General features: G+C 38.0%; 2 protein-coding genes across 6 annotated transcripts; both read left to right on the top strand.

The window, feature by feature from the left end:
- Positions 1-450: 450 nt before the first annotated feature.
- ptger1a (prostaglandin E receptor 1a (subtype EP1)) lies at positions 451-4,537 on the top strand. Of its 2 annotated transcripts, none has more exons than XM_043241310.1 (3): positions 451-748; positions 2,002-2,897; positions 3,599-4,537. In XM_043241310.1, the coding sequence occupies exons 1-3, from the start codon at positions 733-735 to the stop codon at positions 3,866-3,868; spliced, it is 1,182 nt and encodes a 393-aa protein (XP_043097245.1). In that variant the 5' UTR covers positions 451-732; the 3' UTR covers positions 3,869-4,537. The 2 variants fall into 2 exon arrangements, with proteins under 2 accessions (XP_043097245.1, XP_043097244.1); XM_043241309.1 differs by having other exon boundaries at positions 1,999-2,897.
- A 383-nt stretch (positions 4,538-4,920) lies between these two features.
- On the top strand, positions 4,921-14,919 carry ilf3a (interleukin enhancer binding factor 3a). 4 transcript variants are annotated; one of them, XM_043242095.1, is made up of 19 exons: positions 4,921-4,985; positions 5,355-5,526; positions 6,352-6,469; positions 6,714-6,910; positions 7,032-7,191; positions 7,791-7,938; positions 8,765-8,856; positions 9,204-9,299; positions 9,425-9,536; positions 9,629-9,726; positions 10,172-10,271; positions 10,462-10,542; positions 10,712-10,899; positions 11,033-11,167; positions 11,275-11,400; positions 12,933-13,076; positions 13,204-13,300; positions 13,737-14,060; positions 14,159-14,919. In XM_043242095.1, exons 2-19 carry the CDS (start codon positions 5,372-5,374, stop codon positions 14,296-14,298), a joined length of 2,511 nt encoding a protein of 836 aa, XP_043098030.1. In that variant the 5' UTR covers positions 4,921-4,985; positions 5,355-5,371; the 3' UTR covers positions 14,299-14,919. The 4 variants fall into 4 exon arrangements, with proteins under 4 accessions (XP_043098030.1, XP_043098028.1, XP_043098029.1 ...); XM_043242093.1 differs by having other exon boundaries at positions 10,709-10,899; XM_043242094.1 differs by having other exon boundaries at positions 10,459-10,542.
- The last annotated feature ends 28 nt before the right edge of the window (positions 14,920-14,947 follow it).

Raw genomic sequence — 14,947 nt, 5'->3', positions numbered from 1 at the left:
AATTAAGCAAACACAGACACCTGTCTTCAATCTACCAGAATCTGGTTTAGTGGAACATTTGATAGTGTGCTCAAGGTCAGACCTAAGAGAGCAGGGAGAAACGACTTCGCAAATGCTGAATCAGGTATCTTTCTTTATCATATGACTGTATTAGTGTTTAATGCATGAATACTTGTCATTAAGTTACTATAAGAAGCTCAACAATAATTTGTTCGCTTGTAATTTAGTGGCTTGCTTATACGCTTTCCCCCCTTTCTGGTTAACCCGTTTTCTTCCAAAACAACAACAATAATAATAAGGTTTTAAATAACATCACCATCTTTATATCAGAGAAATGCAAGTGTCAGTCCGGAGGTAAGGGTGATTCACACTCACCTATAGCAGTGAGCTTCATCAGGGAGGGGTTATATAGCCACCCGCATGTTTCCTGCAGAAACACACTGTACTGAAGCGGCTGCTCCGAGCTCGCGCGTCCGCCGGTGGAATATATTTTTGAATATATTTTTTTTTAACCTAGCCGAACCTGCACTGCTTTTGTCTTTTAGTAAACATGGCATGCGCTCGTATGGAATATATGGATATGACGATTCACTTGTTTTTCATCGAATACAGAATTTCATTTTGACCGTTTTCTTCGGTTAAAAACAACAGTTACTTTGGTTTATATAATTATTTAGGACAAACAAAGTTTTTAACTTTTTTTTTTTTGACATGACGCTTTAATCCCAATGGATGTTCGTTGACGAAGGTAAGCAGTTGTGTTGGTCTTTACCGAGTTGTAGGTAGATGCTGTGTCACAGGAGTCCAACTTTGTCGTAACATGCGATTTTTATCTTTTCTAGATCGGTGCTTTTTAAATGCATGCTTGCAACCAACTAAATATGACTCACTATGAAATGACTCACTGTAGCATTCTTCAGGGGAGATGTTGATTCCAGGGCGAAAGCATAACATTTGTGGGGTCAAATGCAGGCGAACGAACCTTGAGGAATGTTTTTAAACGATTTGTGGCTCTCAGTAGCTTCTGTCAGAACATGTTTCTCTCAGCTGTAAGGTTTGGCGTGGCCCTGAATAGATATTTCATGTGTTCATTTATTTATTTCCCATATAATTGCACGACAATTGAATGGAAAACAGATATATGCATGTAATTTGTCATTCTGAGACAAAATTTAAAATGTTTAAAGACTGTGAAATTACTTGGGATGATGATACATTTCCTGTTTGTACAGGAAGGTTGGGTGGGGGTGCGTTTTAAAATGGTCAATGAAATTAAAATGTCCCAAAAGACTCGTAGTCAAATTGGCCAGCCATGGTTCATTCACCATTTAAATATAGTATAAAATAGAAATCATCATTTGTAAACAATTGCAATGTTTCATTACAGGATGGCATATGGATTCGAACTTATAACTGTAATATAATGTTAGTATATTAAATTCGGTCAAAATCAGCTTTTTTTTTAAGTCCCATGGTGATCACTGTACACTACAAAATGGTTTTGTATTTTTTTTTTTACTTTTTTTTTGCTGCATAACTGCACTTATTGTGCACATGCTGCACTTATTCTGTTCACTGGATGTGGATGATCTGAAAAAAAATATGTATCTACTACATTTACTCAAAGTTATCTCTTTCTCGACACATTAATTGATTGGACAACATTGGTTCAAAATAGTTAATAAAAAGCAAAATTACAGTGTTTATTTCAAAGATTATTAATAGACAGTACTCTCTACGTTAAACATGCTATGTGATATGACAATCACAATAATATATATATATATATATATATATATATATATATATATATATATATATATATATATATATATATACATATGTATATGTGTGTGCACTCTGTATTTTTAAAAATATTCAGTAAGCAAGAAAGAGAAAGCTTGTACTTTTAAACTGCACATAATGGCGATAGTACTCATTTAGAATCCGTTGTTTTTCAAACGATCTGTTCTAAGACATATTTCTCCATCCTGTCAGCAGCTCTACATGAAGATGGGAGCCCTGCAGCTAAACACTCCTCTGAGTTAGCCATGCATCACTGCAATTCATCAGGCGCTGTGCCACTCAGCCCATTCTCCAATGACAGTCAATGGGAAGGACCGCCGACCTCTCCATCATTAGCTGAAAATGTCACCTCGGAGAGACCTATCCTTAGCGGGCCTATAGCTGCGATGCTCTCGATGACCCTGGGGATCCTGTCTAACATCGTGGCTTTATTCATCCTGGCAAATGCATATGCCCGTCTACGTCGACGATCCAAAGCGTTTCTCCTGTTTGCCAGCTCTTTGGTAGCCACGGACTTTGTGGGACATGTCATACCTGGTTCAATAGTCATGAGGCTGTATCTTTCTGGAGGTGTACCCTCTGAAGAATACAACCGGGCGGACCCATTATGCCAGTTTCTAGGAGGCAGCATGGTGTTTTTTGGACTGTGTCCGCTCTTTCTTGGTTGTGCCATGGCAGCTGAGAGGTGTCTGGGGGTGACAAAGCCACTGCTCCATGCATCTCTGGTTACAATCACAAGGACTAAGCTCTCACTTTCTGTTATCTGGTTAGCAGCTCTTTGCGTTGCTCTTCTGCCCTGCTTTCAGCTGGGTTCATATACCTACCAGTATCCAGGAACCTGGTGTTTCATTAAAGTTCTGGAGGACACAGAGAAGGCAGACGTGGCCTTTGTGATGTTGTTCTCAGGACTGGGGTTGACATCCCTTGCTGTTGCTTTGGTGTGTAACACCATAAGTGGACTGACGCTAGTGTTAGCAAGGATACGAAAAAAACCATGTAACCGTCGATCAGCTAGATCGCATGATATTGAGATGGTGGTGCAACTTGTAGGCATAATGGTCACATCTTGTATCTGCTGGAGCCCTCTTCTGGTGAGTATGAGCAGTTGCAATAATTCAAAAGCCGGTTAGTGGGGTTAGTGGCCCCATTATATATGCTGGCATAATATTAAAACTAAAACCACTACAAACATGAAAACTTGAAAGAAATTAAGTAAAGAAAGCTCACTCAATCAGTGAAAACCAAGCACAAATATAAAAATTATATGTGCATTTAATTTAAATGGGGCATATGCATATAGCAACATACAATAAATGTAAAGACGATATAGGAAGTTGATCTTCAGTGGACAACTTGGGTTCATTTATAGAGTAATTGACTACATTTGCACTCAGATTTCTTGCGTTTTTATGTTGGCAGTCTTTGAAGTCATTGCCCAAACTTGACAAGACTTTGGCAACAAAAAACCTTTTCTGCCATGCAAACGTGCTTAAAAGTAGAAGAAAAGAAGGCATCTCAAATAGCCACAAAGTAAATGTTTCTGTGACCTATTTTGTGCATTTCCAACAACTTGAGAACTTTTGAGGACGGTTTGAATCTGTGGACAGTGCAAAAGTTTAAACAAATCAACAGAAAGCTACTTATTCTACAAAGAGGGGATGTATATATACATACACACACACACACACACCAGAAAGCAATTAGTATTTCAATAGACTGGACCATGGATTTCTTAGACCTAGATATTTTGTCATAATCTTCATGGTGTTTTGTCTTTGTCTCTTTACTTTAGATTGTTGGCCTAATTACAGTGAAACATTCATACGAGGGCTCTATTGGAGAGGACCTTGCCACCTTTAAGACCCTAATGATAATGGGAGTGCGGATAGCATCCTGGAACCAGATACTGGACCCATGGGTGTACATTCTTCTTCGGCGTTCCGTCCTCCAAAAGATTTACTTCATCACCAAACGGCCAAAAGACTTTAAAGAAAGCACTTTTCGCTGCTGGGAGATCCATTCCTTCCCCAGCTCTGAGAAGAATCCTGTCAGTAGAGTCTGAATCTGAGTGTGCATTAATAAAAACAGGAGGCCTACTCGGTGTCAGTCAGCTCTACCGGGCCCCTTCATTACAGCATGTACTGCACTCTCTATGCTAAGAATGTATTTATTTAAGCAGATTTGCACAAAGATAAATAAAGCATGAGATGGACATTCCTATTACTCCCTGTAAAGCACTAATTATAAGGTTTTGGCTGGAAACATCCATGCCAGTAGAACAGAGAACGGCAATTATTTGGTTTCTTGTGCCTTTTAATACAGAAAATAAGCAAATAGTAGCTGAAGCGTTCATTCAGCCAGTGTTGTAGCTAATGGGGTTTTTCATGTTTCTCTAGTTGTTCCCTACGATGACAGCCCTGGGCATGAAAACCGACATGATAGTGATAGGAGGCACAAAAAAACATTTTAATCTCTGTTCTACTGAAATGTTCAGCTAATCAGATTTTGTACAGCATGATCATCAACAATATATTAACTGTGAGATAAAATGTTTTATGTGGTGAACTTTATTTCCCTCACAGAAGGGATATATGCATATATGTTATTGTGCAAAAAAGATCATGTGAATAATAATGTTCATATTATTGTATAATTTATTTCTTGTGTTAACCCTCCAATTTTCTGGAGGCTTTTAATGTTTTATCTTACATTAAAAAGCATTATAATAATAGTACAAGCGTACTGAATTTTATTTCTGTTGCTGTGAAATCAGTTTGTTTTTATGTATGTATTTATTGATGCATGAAGCCAAATAAATGAACAAACAGAAAATTCCAAAAGCCAGAACAACGATATCCAGTACTTTTAATCGATCACTGATTAGGTATCAATTTTAATTAATCAGTTATTCAAGATGTTGTAGGCCTTATTTATAAAGGTAAACTGTCATTAAATAGTGTGATACGGGTTTTTCGGAATAATTTATAAATAATAGGAACGACCAAGGGACTATTCCTGCAGGGTGTGTATACGTTCTTTTCTCGAGGTGTAAAAAAAAATCAATAGTTCCTCATGTCTCCTCTAGTTAAGGCGAAATTTGAATGCGCATGCGCAGCGGGGTCAGCGCATGGCCCGGAAGTGGAGCTTATTACGCTTCCATTGAGTAAACTGAGTGAATGGTGAGTACAACAAATTTGTTTACCTCTGCGAAGAAACACACGGACACCCGAAATTAAAGTCAATGCGATTTTAAAGACGTCTACACATTTTGTTTGTACTAGCAGCCGTGCTGCTAAATAAGGATCTATGTTTTCGCGTAATTCGTTATATTCAAATGACTCTCCGTGCGCGTGCTAGCGTGTGTTGTACAGACGTGATAGATGTTTTATTTTGATTAAGGTTTATTTTTTTGCAGCTTTACGAAGTTTCAGTTTTAATACGAAGTGCGTCGGGAGCCATTAATTGACTGGCTTGTTAACTTGATAACTTCAAGAGTGCTTTGATGTGGATCTTTTATTTACTATGAACGTTGTGCAATTTGCGCACAGGTGATTGTTTGAAGAACATGGCTCAAATGGGGAATTTTCCGAGGCGGAGGGAAGGACCTCTTCCTCCTCGACCACCACCTGCCTGGGATGAGCATAAGGCCTATGAGGAGCTGCTGTACTGGGATAATCTCATGCAGGAGGGTTACCGCCTCCATCCGCAGGACTACGACCGGTAAAACACCCCCTACTTTCAAAATTGTTGTGTTTAGAGCACTCCTAGCATGTTTCTCATGCTCATAAAGAAATCCTCTATATAGATGATGTTATAATTGTGATTTCAAGGCTTTATATTAATTTATTTTTAATATAATGATGAATTTGGGGAAAGCTAGAAATGGCTTTATGCTGATTTTATTCTATTTTTTATGCAAGTTTCATGGAAAAATATTTGGGAAACTTACTGGTTAAAAGATGAGGACCTCCAAATTCAGTGCTTTTTTTTTTTTTTTAATGAAATTGTCATAAATTGAATAAGCTGATTAAAATGTATGCGTATAACAGGTGACAAAACAAACTTAATTGAAGGGCATAGACAAAAATTAAATGTTGCGGTGTGTGCTGGACTAGCGTCATTAGTCACATCCAAAATATGTTTATTTATGAAATATATATACAAATATAAACATGTTAATACATGTAAATATTTTGAACATATATAGTGTATTTGTGTCTTTATATTTACATAATAAATATACACATTAATCATGCAAATATTATATATAAAAAACCGTTTAGATGTTAGGTTAATCATTTCCCAGCACAGATTTTTATTTTATTTTTTTTTATTGTAAATCATTTTTTAAATCAAATTCAGTGTTTTACATTTCAGTAGTACAATGGAACTTGTTAACAAAAATTTGAAATAAAACGTAAGCTTAATGGCATTTTTTCTTCGTCTTGTAATATTTACATTGTGGGCCAAATCAAAAGTCATCAAAGGCCAACTTTTTGGGCATGTCTGATATATAAAAATGCAATGAAACGATTCTTGTTGCAGGTATGAAGAGTTGCGTTATTGGTACGACTGCTTGTGTTATGAAGAGGACCTCAGGCAGTACAACCAATACGTTGTTGAGTACAGGAAGTGGGAAGAGGAGAATCTGCACCCAGAGGACGTATGTTACTCCGATGTATATTAGATTTACAATGCAGATTTCTTGTTCCCCCTTTTCTCTCTCTCTCTGGGAGACTAGTTCTCATGTTTTGTTAAAATGATACAGCTAATATTTGCACCCATCATTGTCTGCCTAAAATAATCTGAGACCACGTTGAGAACGCATGAACAGAGGAAGTACAATCTGCAAAGGCAATGATTTGAATCAGGTGTCTTAAGTAATTTTTACTTATTTTACTCTGCAGCTTCCGCCAATGAGGCCACCACCTCAGCGGACGTTTGTGAATGAGGATCGCTATGTAAAGGCCAAGCACACAACGGTGTACCCGTCAGCGGAGCAGCTGGATGCAGTGCAGAGTATGGTGTCTAATGTGGAGTGTGTTCTGAAGTCTGTCTCTGATTGGTTAAATGAGAAAGAAAGCGGTCCCACTGATGCTGAAAGGTATGGGTGTTGCTTAGAGAAGTGAGCATTTTGTTTTGTTTAAGCAGTCGCTGGGTGATTTATAATGCAGTTTCGGTGCAATATAACTTATACTCAGATTCTGTGCTGTTTTTTTCTGCAGTGCTTCAAGTAAACTGCGTGGTGTTTTGAGAGTGGGCCTGGTGGCTAAAGGACTTCTGCTGAAAGATGACTTGGAGTTAGAGTTGGTGTTGCTCTCCAGGGATGTACCTACCAGTTCTCTGCTCAGGCTGATCTCCGGAAAACTCTCGGAATTCATAAAGGTTTTTTTTTTTTTTTTTTTTCACCCCTTTTTGATTTATTCATTTGTATAATTATTGATTGGGGACGCACCGAATGTTTGGCAACTGAAATTAGCCTAATGGGAGTAAATTGTACCGAACAATTAATGCAGCAAACGTGTCAGCAGTGCTGTGCAAAGATAGCGAGAGACTGTTTAGTAGTGCATCTCATGTCTCTGATGAGAAGAGGAAGGGGGTAGTTGTTGCTAGTTAATGTATGATGGTTGAAATTGTGAAATGGCCTCAAACGATTAGTATAAAAATATTATGCAGCACACCTGGAATGACCGGTTTCAATACTGATAGCGATTAGAAACTTCACTGCCAAATCAGCATATTAGAATAATTTGAGAGATTATCTGACACTGAAACTTGGGGTAATAGACCTTAGTCGGAGTAGTGCAGTATTACATTTTTGACAGAAATGACAACAAGGCTGTGAGGAGCAGAAGTAAAGTATTTTCTTGTATTGTATTGTTTATCAATGCATATTCCATGCATTATTTTCCAGTCAATATTAATGAAAAGCTAAACTGACGTGCCCGTTTTTTCTTTTTTTTTTTTTTTTTTTTTTATGAAAGGATGTTACTGAGGAGAAATACGTCATCACTCCATCCATCCAAGATGCTGCTATTATTGTTTCTAGCCCGACAGAGCCCAGTCTGAAACTGATCATCCATCTGACCTCACCCGTGGTCAGGGAGCAGGTTGAAAAAGAGGCATCTGGAGGTATGATCTCACTCTCTTTACTTTTGGACCTAAAAGACCTTCAGTGCATCGGAGGAGTGCAAAAAATAAAAAGTCCTGCTGCATCAAATGACTTCTGAGCCAAATACTGGGTGCTTTCAGCATTTCGAAATGTTGCAAGTATTGTCTTCGCTGTTGTTCAGCATTTTACTGTTGACCGTTAAAATTCCCGAACGTCACCTCTAAAGCGATACAAAAGGGTTTGCATTGCAGCAAAAATAAACTACTAGATTTATAGATTTACTTTTTGTACAAGAAGAGTTAGGGTTTTTTGGGGATATTTTTGTTTTGTTTTGTTTTTTGTTTTTTGTTTTTTTATACCAGTTTCAGATAATTGCATTTAGCTTAAATTTATTGAAACATTTCTTTTTGTGCTTAAGTAGTAATCTGTTCACGTAGAACAGATTTCACTTGTATTTTGCTGCAGTATTTACCCTATACACAACCTATTTTATTTAAATTAAGGAATTGCTTTTGTTGCCTGTGGTTGCAAATTGACTTTCTCAACCAAGCCTTCTAGTTTGTCAATTTTAGGGGCGCTGGACTTTTGACCAACTGGAAACTCTCTGTCTCGGAAGGGGGGACGCAGTTGGCCTGCAAAAGAGGAGGGTGAAATGTCTATAGAAACAGTAATTTAAAGAAGATTAATCACTGATTAAACAGATTAAACTTTGTTAGATCACTTCCCGAACAGTTCCCCCTCTTCCTCTTGCTTGTGGGCATGGGAACACTGCGTCTGCCCCTGGCCAGACGACAGAACCCCCCTTGGTCAAACTGTACCTTGTCTTCTTACTCCATTCGTCACTAGAACCGTGCGCGGAAAGCTCTCCGCAGGACGCTCTGGACAGGCAGAAATGCCTGGCTTCTCTGGCGTCTCTCCGCCAGGCCAAGTGGTTCCAGGTTTGCATCCCGTCTTTATTTGTCTAAAAGTCGACTTGTAACTTAATCTGACCTTTAACCTGGGGAAAATACATATTTGCCAATTGAGCTTCTCTGAAAAGTGCTTTTTAAGGCTGTTTGAATTTTGAAACGTCAATAATTGCTTTAAACTGAATTGCGCATTACCTGTGTCCGTTTAAATACCAGATGTATATTTCCCAGGTGGCAATTTGTCCGTTATTGGTCAGAACCTATAATTTGGCCAGATTGATCTGCTTCATACAAAACGTCCTCTAAAAAAGCATCTAGAAGTTCTTTGAAGATGCGTGACGATGTATTGACTGGTTTGCTATTTGTTGGGTTAACAGGCTAAAGTGTCCATGCTTGAGTCGTGTGTCATCGTGATTCGGATCCTGCGGGACTTGTGTACCCGTGTTTCAACGTGGGCCCCTCTCAAAGGATGGGTGGGTCCACCTCAAAAACAAGAACAAATACATTTAACTTTACAATTAGGCTTTTAAAAGGATTTTTAGAGTGATTTTTGTAGGTGATATATATTTCTGTGTATATCTTTAATAATTTTATATAGATTCTTGAGCTGCTCTGTCAGAAGGCTATTTCAACCAGCGAGAGGCTTCTGGGACCCGGAGAGGCGTTTCGGAGAGTTCTGGAGTGTCTAGCCTCAGGGATACTAATGGAGGGTAAAGACTGAAATAAAGCATTGTCTGTTTCTGAGTGATTGAGCATATTTTGGTGTTTTAAGTCATCTACTGAGCATGACTCCTCTTGACAGATGGTCCAGGCATTTCTGATCCCTGTGAGCGAGACAGCACTGATGCTGGCGCCTATCTTACATTGCAGCAGAGAGAAGACATTACCCAGAGTGCACAGGTTACTTGCAATCTGACACTACACTTTGATTTTTATGCAGTGTATTGGTCTAGTAATTATATGTGTATATAAATGAAAACTGTCATTATTCACTTGGCCCAGTGTTATTGTAAACCCATATCTTTTCTATATCAGTTTTCTATAAAACTGTTCATTATTACTGTACTTCAAAGACAGAATTATTTATTTATGATTTGCACTCATCTTTTCAAATATGTATCAGGAGTTCTGTGGTAATGGGTGCACAATTCCTTTTCTTTCTGTTTCTCACAAAAGTTTTTACAAACTTTGCGAACGTTTGTTTTAATGATTGAAATAAAAAGTACAGCAACATGAAAGTAGACTTGGGCCGGATAATATGGTTATTACAGCTGAAACTTTTACAACCTTGGAAAAAAACTATAGTAATTTATCATTTAATTTGTTGCTTTCCTCTCGCCTCTAGTTTGCCTTAAGACTGTCAGCTTTTGGGCAGCTTTACAAAGTTCTTGGAATGGACCGCCTCAATTCAAAAGCTGCTAGAATGCTCAGTGAACATAACAGAGGTACCTAAGTGGCTTTTTCTAGTGTTTAAAAACGGTTTAACCTGTTTGCCTCTATAGGTTGTGTTTGTTTTCGTTGTTATCATTTTCTAGAGTTGATCTATTCACTAAACAGTGAATAAGCATTTTGAATGTTTTCTGTTTCTGTTAACCTTTTATCATACCTGATTTCTTTCATTTAATTAAATAGCAGTTGCTGATATTCCAGTAAAGAGGCCAAGGGAAGTTTATGATGCTGGTGATCTTGAAATGAGGCCAAAGTTTCCGAGAAAAGGTATGCATCTGTTTGTTGTTTTTTAATTATTCTCTTATGTTACCCTGCACTAATGCAATATTAAATATATAGTACAAAAATACAGCAAATCTCATTGTGAAATACGTAGTGTATAAACAAAGTCAGCCGTATTATTTTACCATAACACTTGTTGTTGTTTTTTTAGCAGAAAGGCGTGAGCCAGCAAATGCCCTGATGAAGCTCAACCAGCTGCGGCCTGGAACCCTCTACAGATTGGCATCACAGACTGGGCCTGAACATGAGCCTCAGTTCACAATGGCTGTAGAGGTGGATGGGGTAACTTATGAGGCTACAGGCCCCTCCAAACGCAGCGCCAAGCTTCATGTTGCCCAGAAAGTGAGTCAGCTGATAGTCTCAAGTTCGAAAGATGCCACGTGTAGCTGTTACACAGTAATAAGTCTATAATAAGTGTAAAATAATAAACATTGTGTGAATTTCAGTTGTTGTTTATGCTATGTCCACATCACAGGTTCTGCAAGCATTAGGTGTACCCTTGCCCTCGGAGGCTAAGCCTGCGGAAGAAAATAAGAGCCAGTCAGTTGCTGCGTCTGCGGTCACCGGGTCAGATGAAACCACTCCTACGGGGTCTGATGATGGCAATGAGGTTAGCATCCAAAAATCGGTTCCTTCTCGAATAGCTTTGGGGCTTGATGCCTTTTGTAGACTTGTAGAAAATCGGTTTGGCATGATTGCCTCCACTTCGTCTTGCAGGGTGGCCCCATCCTCACCAAACATGGCAAGAATCCCGTCATGGAGCTCAACGAGAAGCGGAGAAGTCTAAAATATGAACTAACCTCTGTGAAGGGACGCTTCAACGACAAGACCTTCACCATTGAGGTTAGGCATGTTGACTAAAGCCAGTTTGTTTTGAGCCAGTGTCCTCGTACTTTAAATGTCACAATGAAAATTCATGCAAATGTTCCCCCAGTCACAGGGATGCCAATATCGCTCTCTGCTGGAGCTGGAGTTGTACTGGGAAATGAGTAACAGCTAAATCCATCATGACATTTTTCACCTTCTCTATTGAACATAGGGAGGCACCTAGTGAGGAAGCAGTGGTGCACTGCATAGTGACTGAACAAGGTGTCTAAACAAATGTTTCACAGTTTTCACAAAAACATCTATTAAAAATTATTCAATGCTAAGAAATGTGTCTTGAGCTTTAATTGGCATACTAAAATGATTACTTAATGATTGAATCACACTGAAGACGGAAAATCCATTTTTGATTAATTACCCAATTATTGTAAAATCAAAATACTGAATTAGTTACTGTTTATATGAGCAGTATGCCTGTGACGAGGGTCAATAGAGGCTACGGAAGTCCAAAAAATATGACGTTCTTGTTGCTATTTGTGCAACCCAAAATCATGTAGAAAGACCATCAGGAATAAAATTCAAGCGGTATATAAAAAACAACACTAAAGAAACTATCAAAACGGATATTAGCAGTAATTCATCAACAGCTCATCATAAATGTGTAGTATTCCGTTATTAAAACGGCCCTTTTTCCTTTCTTTAGGAACCTGGTCAAAGTCAACATGAGCAACTCAACAGTAATTGGTTATACGAATAAATTGTTTCAATAATATCCATGTTTCATGTGTCTTTTTTGAACACAATGTGTTATTAGAAGTAGACTTTGATATTCTTAACTGTCTTTTCAAAGTTCTTACTCTTAACTTGTTTCAAACATAAAACGGAGGAAACCAGTGCGGAGGAAAATGTTAAAGCTCTGAATGTGATTGAGGTTCAAGTATGGTTACAACAGATCTGACTTGCTGTAGCATCACTGATAGTAAGCAAAAAGTCTTACGAGGTGTATATGCTGAATATATCGTCTGAGCAAGTAAGTAGCATATCTGCAATTATAAGAGTATTGATATAAATATTCAAAGAATTGCCTGGCAATCTACAAACATGACAGCTCTGTATATTTATTACTGTAGAGGGACTAACATCCCTGCTTCCCGTGTTTTTAGTTAATAGGTGATGTGGCACATTAATTCTGCTGATATGCTGTCACTTCAATTTTTAATACTCATGAAAGTATTATCCATTTATGGTTGTATTCACTTTTGTGAAAAAATTGTACTGCAGCTACAGCAATATTGTTTCTATCTTCAGATACCTGTGAGCCCGTGTAGGTTGAATTTGTATGACTCACAGGAATATGAAGATAAAAGAATGTATCCACAGAAGCACAGTAATCCACTTTTTTCTTTGTTGCCTTCACTCTTGTTTCTAATGGTGGCCTCCTGGAAAAAAAGCACAAGGACAGTGCTATTATTTAAATATATGATTTTCGTGCTGTTGCTCTCGCTTTAAATATGATGGTTTATTGTTCTCATGTGCATGTTTTCTTTCAGGTGGAGGTTGATGGGCAGAAATTCCAGGGCTCTGGATCAAATAAGAAATTGGCCAAAGCCAACGCAGCACTCGCAGCATTAGAACAGCTTTTTCCAGAAGATTCTCCTGCAGACCCGCTCAAGAAAAAGAGATTTCCTCCTATGGTAATGGCAGTGTGATTTTTTTTTTTTTTTTTTTTTTTTTTTTTTTTTTTTTTTTTCTTGGCCTCTTTATTTTCTAATTTTGTTTTCCTTGGTCTAAAGTTTTTTTTTTTTTTTTTTTCTTCTTTAGGGCTTTGGTATGGCTGGAGTATCTTACAGTACAGGCAGTCGAGGTAGAGGACGAGGCAGAGGTAGAGGCAGAGGATTCAACACTGGCAAGTTTGCAGGTACAAAACAAAAAAAAATTTGCATGGTTTGATTATCATTTTAAAAGCTATGGAAGTAGAAGAAAATCCTTCTACATGCACAAAGAATGCTTATTAGAACTGAACAAAAATATTATTTTAATGTTTAACTGTCACACTTTATCTGGTCACAATATATCTGGTTTTGTTCCAATCTAGAAATTGTACTTGTGTGAATCATCTGTAAAAAAAAAAAAAAAATCGATTTTCATTGTTAGTGTATTATTTATTTTTTTTATGATCATCAAAAAAATTAAAACGTACAATGTTACAACAAAAAAGATGTTTCAGTAAGCCCATTAGAGCTTATTTTTATAGATGAATTTGTTAAATGTTATCCAAAAAGAAATGCATGTTACCTGCTTTTCTAATGTGGATGTCATCTTAACTTTTAATCTCTATCCGTTTGTGTCTCCAGGCTCCACCACTACTGCTGAACTGACCCCAGCCCAGTCTGACCCCAACTCCAGCACAGCCATGAATCCACAGGAAGACTCGTCTGTGACCTCCACCGTCAGCACGGCCACCTACCAGGCTGTCCCACCGCCAGTGACTGGCTATTATAACCAGTACACCCAATCCTATTCACAGTTCAAAAAGCCCGTCAATCAGGTCCAGGGCCAGAATCAGACTCAGAGCAAAACAACAAATCAACAAGCTCCTCTTGTTGGACCAGACTACGGCTATGGATATCAAGGGCCTGGCATTGGAATGGGAGGACCACCTGATTTCAATTATGCAGGTGAGTTTTTGAATGCTGTTAAGTACTTTGTTTTAAGCCACAACTATCTGAAACTCTCGTTTTATTATTATTATATTTATTTATTTTTTGTTTAATAGCATACAGTGGACCACCTGGTACAGCAACGTTTGGGCCACCTGGAACAACAACTCAGAGTTATAGCTTCACCCAGAGTGCCTACCCCAACCTGGGCGGCTACAGCAGTGGAGCCAATACCACAGACTACACGTACAGATAAACATAACACGCTTGCACTCCCTGCACAGAAATGTACAGATGCTCATTCAAATGGTTAAGTCATTTCTGTAATTTAGCTGAGTTGACACTTTTTTGCTCCAAACCTTTTGAGATTTTATACTGTTTGGTGTTCATTTTGCCTTTTGAACTGCACCTCAGTAACAGAATTAGCATGGTTTTGATTCACCACTAGTTTCAGGAAATTATACATCAGGATGGAAGTTGCTTTCTGTCTGTGCCTAAATGGTTGTTGTGAGTCAAATGGAAATTGTCTCGCATAACTGTTTTTCCCCAAAGGTATATTTAAGATCATCCTCTTGTTTTGCTTCTAAATTTTTAGCTGTTATGTTTTTCTATTTTTCGTTTGTTTTTGTTTTTTTGGAATGAATGTGCACAATGAACGCAGACTTTGATGTTTACTTTTCTGAAACCACTTCAACCGTTTCTTTTCTGGATTTTTAAGAGATTTGATTTGCGTTACTTTAATCTTGGTATCGTCTTTTATGTAGAATGTAGCTATTTGCTGTTAAATAAGCCAATGCAGAGGTTTTGTGTTTTCTGGGTTGGATGTTAAATGTCATATGTTTGACCTGTGCAGAAATAAAAAATGTTCTATTTTTAATTGCTTTCCTGATTAATTTGATTGAAAT

Source organism: Puntigrus tetrazona, chromosome 6, assembly GCF_018831695.1.
Source record: "Puntigrus tetrazona isolate hp1 chromosome 6, ASM1883169v1, whole genome shotgun sequence".
Classification (NCBI taxonomy): Eukaryota; Metazoa; Chordata; class Actinopteri; order Cypriniformes; family Cyprinidae; genus Puntigrus; species Puntigrus tetrazona.
The sequence above is the reverse complement of the archived record's forward strand: the minus strand, read 5'-3'. Positions and strand labels throughout refer to the sequence as shown.